Consider the following 12,875-nt stretch of genomic DNA (forward strand, 5'->3'; position numbering starts at 1 on the left):
TTACTTGATTTTCCTAACACCAAGTCCAGCCTAATGTCTACTATTCCATGCTGTCTCTTAATTATATCTACAATTACATTTACTGCTCACAAGAATTTTCAAAACATTAATTTCTTTCTTGTTTGCATTAAAAAGTAATAACTAAATATTGAATTACTTTAAACTGACCAACTCTTCTTTTTGTTTTCTGTCAACTCCATATTAGTAATAACAGATTCCAGTTGTAATAACTAGCCCCCTTCAACCCATCTAGTCTTCTTTTACCTTGCTCCCCACTATAGTCTCTCCGCTACTCTGATATCAAATTCATCTTCTTAATATGTAGGTCTGACCATTTTTTACTCCGGGTCGGTAAAATCGATTGGCTCTCTATCATGTATAGCATCAAATATTAAAATCTCATTTGACTTTCAAAGCCCCTCCTATTCTGACACCTTCCTGCCTTTCCAGGTATATCCTTGATTCCAGTGACGGTGACCTGCTTGATGTTCCTCTCAGAAGACATTCCATCTCCTAACTCAGTGCATTTTTACCAGCTGTCCCCCATGCCTCTCTCTCTCTCTTTTCATCCCTGCCTCCTGGCTTCCCCAGCTTTCTTTAAGCTTCAGCTAATATCCCACCTGCCACAAGAAACCTTTCCCTCTCTATGCTATGCTGGTGTAGTCTCACCCTCTCTGTTTATTGTGTCCTGTGTATACTGTACATTTATCCTGCACTAACATATAGTTATTTTCATTTTGTCTTCCCCTTTAGACTGCTCTCCTTGAGAGCAGGTGCATTCCCCACCCCCTGCTTTTTTTTTAAATCTCCACTGCATAGTACAATGCCTGACTCTTAATAGAAACTTAATAAATGCTTCTTGACTTGATTTATATAGCACATTAGTTTTACCATTTCATTTGAATACCAGAATTTGTCTAGTCACCCCTCACTGATGAGCATGCCTTTAGTTGCCAGTTCCTCGCCACTATAAAAAGAGTTGCTCGGGGGGCGGAGCCAAGATGGCGGCTGGTAAGCAGGGAATAATGTGAGCTCCGAACCGAGACCCTCCAAAAACTTATAAAAAATGGCTCTGAACCAATTCTAGAACGGCAGAACCCACAAAACAGCAGAGGGAAGCAGGGCTCCAGCCCAGGACAGCCTGGATGGTCTCTGGGTGAGGTCTATCCCACACGGAGCTCGGAGCTGGGAGCTGGGAACGGAGTGGAGCAGAGCCCAGCCTGAGCGGCGTGGACCATCCAGACCAGAAGCCGGGCGGAGGGGGCCCTAGCGGCCTGAATCAATGAGCTCTGGCAGTTACAAGACTTCTCAACCCACAAACACCAAAGACTGCAGAGAAGGTTAGTGGGAAAAGCTGCAGGAGTAGAAGGAGTTCGCGGTTCGGCTTCTAGCCCCGGGGGCAGCGGAGGTGGGGCAGCTACAGCTGTTGTTACTTCGGGCTCCAGGCCCACCTGGTGGGAGGAATTAAGTGGTGGATCAGAGCAGGGGTGCACAGCCTGCCGAAGATCTAAGCCCAGTTCGGGTTGGGGGTTGGGGAAGGAGCAGTGCTGGTGTGGCAGAGCTGGCACCTCCCCCCCAAACGTGGAACATAGAACTCTGTAATCTACAAGCAGTCATACCCCACTGAAAAACTCAAGGGTCAAGTTAGTTGGCTGGGAATATGGCCGGGCAGCGAAAACGCACCCAGATTCAGTCTCAGACTTTGCATTCTTTCTTTGCTGACAAAGAAGACCAAAACATACAGACAGAAGAAATTAATAAAGTCAAAGAGCCTACAACAGAAACCTCCAAGAAAAACAGGAACTGGTCCCAGGCCATGGAAGAGCTCAAAAAGGAGTTGGAAAAGCAAGTTAGAGAAGTAGAGGAAAAATTGGGAAGAGAAATGAGAAGGGGGCGAGAAAACCATGAAAAACAAGTCAATGACTTGCTAAAGGAGACCAAAAAAAAATACTGAAAAATACACTGAAGAAAACAACACCTTAAAAAACAGACTAACTCAAATGGCAAAAGAGCTCCAAAAAGCCAATGAGGAGAACAATGCCTTGAAAGGCAGAATTAGCCAAATGGAAAAGGAGGTCCAAAAGACCACTGAAGAAAATACTACCTTAAAAATTAGATTGGAGCAAGTGGAAGCTAGTGACTTTATGAGAAATCAGGATATTATAAAACAGAACCAAAGGAATGAAAAAATGGAAGACAATGTGAAATATCTCCTTGGAAAAACCACTGACCTGGAAAATAGATCCAGGAGAGATAATTTAAAAATTATTGGACTACCTGAAAGCCATGATCAAAACAAGAGCCTAGATACCATCTTTCAAGAAATTATCAAGGAGAACTGCCCTGATATTCTAGAGCCACAGGGCAAAATAGAAATTGAAAGAATCCATCGATCACCTCCTCAAATAGATCCCAAAAAGAAATCTCCTAGGAATATTGTTGCCAAATTCCAGAGCTCCCAGATCAAGGAGAAAATAGTGCAAGCAGCCAGAAAGAAACAATTTGAGTATTGTGGAAACCCAATCAGAATAACCCAAGATCTAGCAGCTTCTACATTAAGAGATCGAAGGGCTTGGAATGCGATATTCCGGAGGTCAATGGAGCTAGGATTAAAACCTAGAATCACCTACCCAGCAAAACTGAGTATCATGTTCCAAGGCAAAATATGGATTTTCAATAAAATAGAGGACTTTCAAGCTTTCTCAGTGAAAAGACCAGAACTGAATAGAAAATTTGACTTTCAAACACAAAAATCAAGAGAAGCATGAAAAGGTAATCAAGAAACGGAAATTGCAAGGGACTTACTAAAGTTGAACTGTTTTGTTTACATTCCTACATGGAACGATGATGTGTATGATTCATGAGACCTCAGTATTAGGGTAGTTGAAGGGAATATGCATATATATATATGTTTATGTATATATATAAGTGAATGTGTATGTATGTATGTATCTATGTGTATATGTATGCATGTGTATGTATGTATATATATATGTGTGTTTTTATATATATACATATGTATATATATATGTAAAAGAGAGAGAGCAGACACAGGGTGAGTTGAAGATGAAGGGAAGATATCTAAAAGAAATAAAATGAAATTAAGGGATGAGAGAGCAACATACTGAGAGAGGGAGATAGGGAGAGATAGAATGGGGTGGATTATCTCGCATAAAGGTGGCAAGAGGAAGCAGTTCTGTGGGAGGAGGGAAGAGGGCAGGTGAGTGGGGAATGAGTGAACCTTGCTCTCATCAGATTTGGCCTGAGGAGGGAATACCATACATACTCAGTTGGGTATCTTACCCCACAGGAAAGAAGAGGGAGGAAGATTAAAAAAAAATAAAAGGCAGGGGGATGATGGAGGGGAGGGCAGATAGGGGTGGAGGTAGTCAAAACAAACACTTTGGAAAGGGGACAGGGTCAAGGGAGAAAATTCAATAAAGCGGGATGGGTTGGGAAGGAGCAAAATGTACTTAGCCTTTCACAACATGAGTATTGTGGCAGGGTTATACATAATGATACATGCGTGGCCTAGGTTGAAGTGCTCAACTTCTTAGGGAGGGTGGGTGGGAAGGGAAGAAGGGAGAGAATTTGGAACTCAAAGTTTTAAAAACAGATGTTCAAAAACAAACAAAAAAAAAGTTTTTGCATGCAACTAAAAAATAAGATATACAGACAATGGGGCATAGAAATTTATCTTGCCCTACAAGAAGGGAAGGGAAAAGGGGATGAGAGGGGAGGGGGTGTGATAGAGGGGAGGGCTGACTGGGGAACAGGGCAACCAGAATATATGCCATCTTGGAGTGGGGGGGAGGGTAGAAATGGGGAGAAAATTTGTAATTCAAACTGTTGTGAAAATCAATGCTGAAAACCAAATATGTTAAATAAATAAATTTAAATAAAATAAAAAGAGTTGCTCTGGTTTTGTTTATATGGGCCTTTATCTTCTTTCTTTGATCTCTTTTGTGTACAGGCCTCGTAATAGTATTCCAGGATGCCCTTATTATATTTCCTTTATGCCTACAGTGACAAAGTCTTATAGCTACACGTTGTGGAACTATATGTCAAGTTAGCTGCCTGAAGAATTTATTAGCCTTCCTGATTTCATCTTATATTTTAGACATCTTCTTTGAAAAATGTATTTGCTTTTTGTTTTATGCTCTGGTATCTTAGTTTTGGTTAAAATGATTGTATACACTATATGCTATACAAAATATACACTAGTTTGGTCTAAACCTGTAGAGAACTAATTCTGTAATTACATGACGGTTATGCAGTGACAGACATGGAGTCAGAGATTTTTAATGTGTTTCAGTCTGGTCTCTAAAGAGATAGTTTTCTGTCTTGCCTCCCATTTATATTTGTTAAAGTATAACATAGTGTTAAATATCAGTGATAATAATACCTAACATTTACATGGTGCCTGATATGTGCCAAGCTCTTTACATCAATTCATTTGAGCCTCACAACCACCCAGGGAGACAAGGAAACTGAGGTAAACAGAGATCAAGTGACTTGCCCAGGGTCACACAGCTACTCAGTATCTAATGTTAGATTTCCACTTCATCCACTACACCCCCTAGCTGCCCATACTATTGATCATGGGATGGTTATCTTTTAGCCACTGAGAAGACATACTACAGTATGATTTATTTGTCATTTTTCAGTAGGAACTCTGCGGGAACTTTTGGCTCATCTATTTGTTACTTTTATACCTTGGATATCGGAATTCTGTCTCTAAAATAACTTTGCTTTTCCATCCCTTTAGCCATCCCTTTTCCCTGAAGCTGCTTTCCCTTTGTAAAGAAGAGATCAAAAAATCCAAAGACATACAGAAGCTTCGCTCAAGCATCGCTGTGTAAGTGTTAAGGTGTCTCCTGCCTAGGAGAGCAGAGGAAAAAAACACAGTATTTAAAACATAATTCAAGGACTTTGAAGAAAGGTCTGGGTGGTAACTTATCTTGGGTAGGCAACTTGTCTGAATTATTTTTAAGTCCTTATCTTATTCTGTAAACAGTTATAAAACTTTCATTTTCATAAAAAAATTTAAGGAATCAGTAGAAATTCCTTTGTCAAAATAACGTTAATTATTCATACCCACTGGAGCTCATAAAACTGCTCTTGTACTCAACACTTTTAAGTGGATTTGGTTCACATTTAAGAATATGAATTCCACTAAAGAGGGAATCAAGGTTTTCCAGGACTATAATAAGGCCTTTTGGAAAAGATAGTTGCAGTTGAGAGGTGGAAAGGGAGGTAAGTTGAGCATAGCAGAGAAAATTCTGCATCCATAGCTAGAAAGGCCTAACCTAGGTGTGGGCAGTTTAGATTCGAAACAGCAAGGATTTTACAAGCTCCGCAGGAGTTTTTGAGCAAATGTTTTATTTTCATCTTGGCAAACTCTCCCCTTTTGTTTTGATATTGGAAAATTGTTATTGAATATATTTTAGTTCTATTCAGAGAATCCAGATAATATTATATGCTGTATAAATCTTTGATATGTATGGTACAGTGAAAGCAAAGTTAAAATGGGTATGACTGACCATATTGCTAAACACAAAACAATGATAGCCTATGTTTTTGTTTTTGTTTTTGTTTTTTTACCATCCACCTTTGTCTTCAGGCTGCCCAATTGCATCTTGATAGCAAATAAAATAAATAAAAGCGTTTCCTTTTTGTTTCAATTTGGTTTGTTTTTGTTTTGTATTTGACCAAACTTCTCTGATAGATAAATGTAAATTCAGCTATCAGAAATGATTTGTCACCTAGTGTTGCAGCAATTGGGCTAGCAGCTGTTGTGGGGGTGAAAGACCAACGCAAGCCCAACAGCAAGAACGCTGCCAGCATGGGTTCTTTTGATCTGCTTTACTAAGGAAAGTAACGTTAAGGGGTTAGCGATCTTATTTCAATCCAACGTACAAATATCATTCACTTAGTTCAGGGGAAAAAGCCAGGACCCTGAACTTCAGAGCAAATACAAACAAATTCCCAAGATGCATTATAAACAGACCAAATACAATTCATAGTTACCAAGAAACCATCAACATCTGAGTTCATCCAGAGTCCCATGCCTCCAGGAGTGAGACCCTCAGCAAATAGCTCTGTTCTCTCTTTTTATATACTCTTTAGCCCTCATCAAACATCATCAGAGCAACCAGAACTCAGGGTTGATGAGATATTTGCACACATTGGCTCTGGTCTTAGCAGCTCCTCTTAGGACCCTGAGGGCTTCACACCCACATAGGCTTAGCACCTAGTAGATAGGGGTTTGGGCCTGGGGCTTTGCACCTAGTAAGTCTCAGTCAAAGACACTTAATTAATCTATCATTCTAAAATAGTAAGAAAGTCCCACCTTAGTTACCAATGCAGCCAGGTATTGTAAAACGTAGAATTTAATTGGCAAAAAACACTTGTCAAAATATTTGTTCTTCCTTTCCTTTCGAATAGTATTTGAAACTTCTTTGTTTAATGAATATAATTTAATGATATTGAATACCCTATTAATACTTGTTGAGATTTTCTGTTTTCCTTCTATTCCCTTTCCCATAGCATTTAGTTTGGAAGAAAAAATGCAAGGCCATGTGAAGGGCTTTAGTATTGTGGTATCGTTATGAATTATCCTCCACAATAAATTGTATTTTTCAGCATTCAGCATTTCCCATGTGAATGCCTTCGACAGACTGCTTTGAAATTTTTAAGTAACAGATCTTTGGTAAGGCACAAGATTGGAAGTATGATTATACTAATAGCCTAATCTTGTATTTCTAGGTTTTGTGGAATGATTCAATTTCCTGGAGATGTAAGGAAGAAAGTCCTGTTTCAGCTATTTCTTCTTCTTTGCCACCCTTTTCCTATAGTGAGTATCATGCATATTTTCCAATGAAATTTATTAATATACAGATAAACCATTTGTTAAGGGATACTTTATATTACATTTTAGTCAATGCTATATTTTGTTTTAACCTCTTTTTTAAAAATTAAACTTTTATTCAATCAGCAAAAATCTACTTTGTCTCTTTCATCCACCCAACCTGCCAGTTGAAAATAAAAGAGAAACAACCCATTACAAATATTTATAGTCAAGTAAAACATATATCCACATTGCCCATATGCAAAAGAAAATATTCATGTATGAACACTGACTTATGCACACGCATATTTACACACAAATACACATAACATGCCTCATTCTTCACATCTCTATCAGGAGGTAAATAGAATGTTTCATCATTAGTCCTCTGGAATTTTAGATGGTCATTATACTGGTCAGTGTGCCTAAGTCTTTCATTATATAAATTATTTTCCTAGTTCTGTTCATTTAGCATCCGGAAATCTTCTCAGGTTTCTCTGAAACCATCTCCTTCATCGTTTCTTTTGGTACAATAATACTCTATCACATTTATACAACATAACTTGTTCAGCCATTCCACAATTAAAGATGCCCCTTCAGATTCCTATTCAGATTCCTATCCTATCCTCAAAAATAAGCTATTAAATATTTTTGTATTTCAGTTAGAATTTGTTTTGCTTAAAACTATTCCCTTCTTTAATATACCCTCATTTTAATTCCCCCTTCTTCATTCTCTTCTTTTCCTCCTGTGTCTCTGTCAAGTGAAATGTATTTCTTTACCCAGCTGAGTGTGTGTGTGTGTGTGTGTGTGTGTGTGTGTGTGTGTGTTTATGTGTATTCTTCCCTTCTTTGACCAATTCAGATGAGAGTAAGATTCAAGTACCACCCACTCCCTCAGTTCCTCTTTATTTTTATAGATTTCTACTTACGCACCTTGATTATATTGTATAATTTTCCCTAACCTTCCTTTCTCTGCCCCCTGTAGTTTCCTTCCCTTTCCAATCTTTTTTTAAAATCATTAAGATATAACAGAACCCCTCCCAGGTCTTCCATCAAGTTAGACTTCTTCTATGACCCCTTGTGATGATCGGGTTCAGAGGGGACATATACATCATATCATCGTGTTAGAATGTCCCATTTGATTGTTTAGTCCTTTTTGATTTATTCATGTTTCTCCAAACTCTTGTATTTGAACTTCAGAGTTTCTCTCCAGCTCTAGTTTTTACATCAAGAATGCTTAGACTTCCTTTTATTTCATTAAAATTAAATTTTTTTCTCCTGTGACATTAATCTTAGTGTTTCTCTATACATTATTTTTGTTTATAGACCTATACATTTCACCTAATGGAATATCACATTCCATGTTCTCCATTCCCATATAGTATTACTTACCTGGTTTTGTATAATCTTGACTTTGGCTCCATAGTATTTAAACTTTTTCCGTCTAACTACTTGCAGTATTTTTCCCCTTTGGCCTAGAAGCTCTGGATTGTGATCTTAATGTTCCTTGGAGTTTTCATTTTGAGTTTTCTTTTAGGAGGTAACAGTGGATTCTTTCTATTTCAACTTTGCCCTCTGATTCTAGGAGATTTGGGTAGTTTTCTTTTAAGAACTCTTGAAATATATCTAGGCTCATTTTTTTGAGGTTTTCAGGTAGTACAATGATTTTTTTGACATTCATTATTTTTAAATTTTGAGTTCCAAATTTTTACCCTTCTTCCAGCATTGCCCAGCCTGTTGAGAAGGCAAGCAATATATCAGTCATACATATTTACATATTAGCCATGTTGCAAAACAAAAGGTTAAAAAATTACACTTCATTTTGTACTCAGAATTCATCAGGTTTCTGTAGGACAGCATTTTTCATCCTGAGTCCTACAGAATTGTCTTGAATCATTGTATACGAACAGAGTATCTGAGTTTTGCAGAGCTAGTCTTCATTACGGTATTTGTGTTACTTTGTACAATAATCTCCTCATTCTGTTCACTTCCCTTTTTAGGTCTTCTCAGGTTTTTCTGAAACCATCCTGTTTGTCATTTCTAATAGTATTCCATCACAATCATATGCCACAACTTATTCAGCCATTCCCCGGTTAATCGGCAACAAATGGCCTCAATTTTTTTCTGAAAAATATTAGGCAGGGACCTCAGCTGCAGGAGGTTTGAGGAGGGATGAAAGGGTTTGGAAGAGCCACTGTGGAGAAAGAGGATTTAATTACCTTCTCTGTACTGAAGATTATCATATCTGCCTTTTCTGCCCCAAACTCTCTGCTTACCTCCAATCTTTCATTTCCAACTGCTTTTCAGACATCTTGAACTGGATGTCCAGTTTAAAAATCATTTTAAATAAACATGTCCAAAATAGAACTCCCTTCTCTTTTCCCCTAAACCCTCCCCCACTCCTACCTTTCTTCTTACTGTAGAGGGTGATACCATCCTCCCAGTCCCTCAGGTTCACAACCCAGGAGTCAACCTCAAATCCCCCACTCTCTTACTCATCATATCCAATCTGTTGCCAAGCCTGTCAGTTTCACCTTTGCAACATCTCCATTCTTTCCTCTGACACTGACCACTGTGCTACTGACCCTCCACCTCACACCTGGACTATTGCAATAGCCTGCTGATGGGTCTGCCTGCCTCAAGTCTCTCTGCACTCCAACCTATCCTCAATTCAGCCACTAAAGTGATTTCCCTAAAACACAAGTCCAACCATGTCATCCCTCCACTCGAATAAACTCCAGTGGCACTTTGTTGCCCTCAAGATTAAATACCGAACTCTAGCTCCTTGCTTCCTACCTTTCTAGGTCCAGTGACGCTGGCCTCCTGTCTCTGGCTCTCTCTTCTTGGATCTGGGCATTTTCTCTGGTTGTCCCCTTTTTGGGCAGTGCTCTCCTTCTTCATCTCTGCTTACTGGTTTCTTTTCTTTCCTTTAAATCCCAACTAAAATTCCATCTTCTACAGGAAACCTTTCCCAGACCACCTTAATTCAAGTGCTTTCCTTCTGTTGATTATATCCTGTTTATCCTGTATATAGCTTGTTTGTATGCATTTATTTGCTTGTTGCTTCCCTCAGTATATTGTGAGTTCCTTGAAGACAGAGACTGTCTTTTGCCTCTTTTTATATACCCAGAGTGTAGCACAGTGCTTGGCACATAAATCCTTACTGCTTGATTGATTACTACGTTGTCCATAAAATGCATATTTTAATATAGGTCATAGATATTTTTCACCTCCTTGGTTCTTCTGGATCAGGCCAAATTCCTTTGAGTGATGATAGATCTCTTCTAGGAGGCTCTACAGTGTTCTGGTGTTTAATGGGCTCAGCGTAATCAGGACCATCTTTTGAACTTGACTTACAATCAGAATTCGTAACACAGCAGCATTAAACATAATTCTTATGGCCATTACCTCTTTTTTTTTTTAAACATCTACTTTTTTACTTTTGGAGGGTAATTGGGGTTAAGTGACTGCCCAAGGTCACACAGCTAGTAAATGTGTTAAGTGTCTGAGTCCTCCTGACTCCAGGGCCGGGACTCTACTCACTGTGCCACCTAACTGCCCCCATTACCCCTTTTTTAAAGACCTGAATTAGAATCTCGTTTTTGCTGTGCGCTTACTGTGTAGCAATGGAACAAACCTTTCCATGTTTTAGCTTCCTCTTCTGTAAAAGAAGGGAGAGGAGGATTTGGACCAGGTTATCTCTATGATAATTTCAGCTCTAAATCCCATGTTCTTACTCTGGTAGATGCTGATATGTGGCATGTTAGTTAAAGTCTAGGGCAGCTAATAAAGTTAGAGCCACCAGGAGAGTGTGAGTACGTGTGAGACCTGCTAGGGACATGACTGAACATGGTAGATTTGAAATTGACAAGAGAAGTGAAAACACATGTACAAATATATTTATAGTAGCTCCTTTTGTGGTGACAAAGAATTGGAATTTGGGGGGATGCCCATCAGTTGAGGAATGTCTGAACAAGTTGTGGTCTACAAATGGAATGGAGATGTTCTATAAGAAAGGATGAGCCATAGGGCAGCTAGGCAGCTACCCCAATTGTCCTGCCTTCCCCCCTCAAAATATTTTTTAAAAAATGATGAGCCAGGGGGATTTCAGAAAAACCTGGAAAGACTTACATGAACTGATGCTGAGTCAAGTGAGCAGAGGCAGGAGAACATTGTACACAATAGTAGAAACATTATGCAATGACCAACTTTTATGGACTTAGCTCTTCTCAGCAGTACAGTGATCAAAGACAATTCCAAATGACTCATGATGGAAAATGGTGTCCACATCCAGAGAAAGTCTAAATGCAGATAGAAGAATACCATCTTCCCTTTTTTGTTGTATTTTTTTCTTTCTTTTAGCTTTTTCCTTTTGTTCTGATTCTTCTTTCACAATATGATTAATGTGGAAATATGTTTAATATGATTGTACATGTATAACCTATATCAGATTGCATGCTGTCTTGGGGAAGGGGGAGGAGAGGGAGAGAAAAAAATTGGAATTCAAAATCTTATAAAAGTGAATGTTGTAAACTATTTCTACATGTAATTGGAAAAAATAAAATACTATTAAGTAGGGGAAAAAAGAGAAGTGAAAGCATATTATGAAGCCAAGAATGATAACCCCCAAGAACAGTAAATGACGACAGTTGTTTTTTCTTTATATCGTTGATATGAAACGAGCCTCTGTGTTCTTTCTTTAGCTTTCAAATTGTCAATTTTCATGGTAATGATAAAATAACACGCTCTGGCATTTGAAAAGTGGAATTGTTGAGTTGAGAACATCTAATATTAAAACAAAGAATGTGTAAGGAGACCTTTTTTTTCCCATTTGAGATCTTTGCTGCCACATAATAAAGAATGCTTTCTAGTATTAGCTGACCAAAATTGCATCTCCAGCTCATGGTAGCATTTTAGACCCACAGACTGTCAGAGCTCCAAGGAGCTTTAGAAATTATTAAGTCTTATCTCTACATTTTACAGATGAGAAAACTGAAAACCAGAGCTGAAGAATGACTTACCTGAGGTCTAAAATAAGAACATTGGAATAATATTAGATCCAAAAGGAATCTTGGGAGTCATGTAGTCCAACCCTTCTTCCCAGAACAGGAAGCCTGCCCAAGTTATATTAAATGACTCATCCACAGTGCCACAGCAAATTAGTGGTGGAGATAAATATACAATTCAGGCCTCCTGACTTAGTCTAATGTCATTAGAGGAACAGTAATTAGTTCTGAGACAGTCACCCAGAATGCCACATTCCTTATAACATGACTCTACATGAAGCTAGGAAATAAATTGCAACATTTATAGTGCTTGGCTATTTTTAAACAGTCTGGCTTCTCTAACACTAATAAAATAAAGCCTTCCAATAAAGATGAAGTATGGTTGTTGAATGTGATGCCAAGTTCCAATATATTTTGTCTGAATAGACAATTACTGTAGGAGTGAAATGCCGTATACATTTGTTTTTAGTTCTTTTAGGAGCCTCCTGTTTACCCAAATCAAGCTCTATGCAGCACCTACAGGCCAACCTGTCATCTCCAGACAGTAGTGAACATGTTAAGTTTGTGTGTTCAGTGTTGGAGTTTCTCCAGTTTTTCTGTATGAAGCTATGCTAGTGATCACTGTAGGCCATAGTACTTGCTCTGGACCAAGGCCTCTTTTTACAAGCTACTGTCTGGAAACCCTCCCTTTTTCACAGTACAAAGTGGTCATTGTTACTGTAAACTTCACATGGAAAGGTTGCTTGGATCTTTTGAGACACTAATTGCTTCTTGTCTTATCTTACTCATAAAAGCATTAAAAGTGAAATTTTCTTCAAAAAAATTTCTTTATTTAAATTTGTTTTATCTGCAAAATTTAATTCTTTGAAAAAACCAATGAGATTATTTTCTAATAAAGGCCAATTTTATTATTTTTTCATTTTTAAGAATATTGTTTTTCTTTCCAATTAGAAATAAAAATTTTTAATGTTCCTTTTTTAAAATTTTGAGTTCCAAATTTACTTTTTCCCCTATTCCTT

The 12,875-nt window shown here is 38.2% G+C and overlaps 1 protein-coding gene across 1 annotated transcript in view; it reads left to right on the forward strand.

Annotated features, from left to right (window-relative positions):
• Positions 1–12,875, forward strand: part of TBCD (tubulin folding cofactor D) — a 497,899-nt gene that overhangs the window by 465,032 nt on the left and 19,992 nt on the right. Inside the window, exons 36-37 of the mRNA XM_036767571.1 lie at positions 4,769–4,858; positions 6,769–6,856. Coding sequence (XP_036623466.1) covers positions 4,769–4,858; positions 6,769–6,856 — 178 coding nt within the window. The remainder of the gene's footprint in view (positions 1–4,768; positions 4,859–6,768; positions 6,857–12,875) is intronic.

This window comes from Trichosurus vulpecula, chromosome 7, assembly GCF_011100635.1.
Source record: "Trichosurus vulpecula isolate mTriVul1 chromosome 7, mTriVul1.pri, whole genome shotgun sequence".
NCBI classification, from domain to species: domain Eukaryota; kingdom Metazoa; phylum Chordata; class Mammalia; order Diprotodontia; family Phalangeridae; genus Trichosurus; species Trichosurus vulpecula.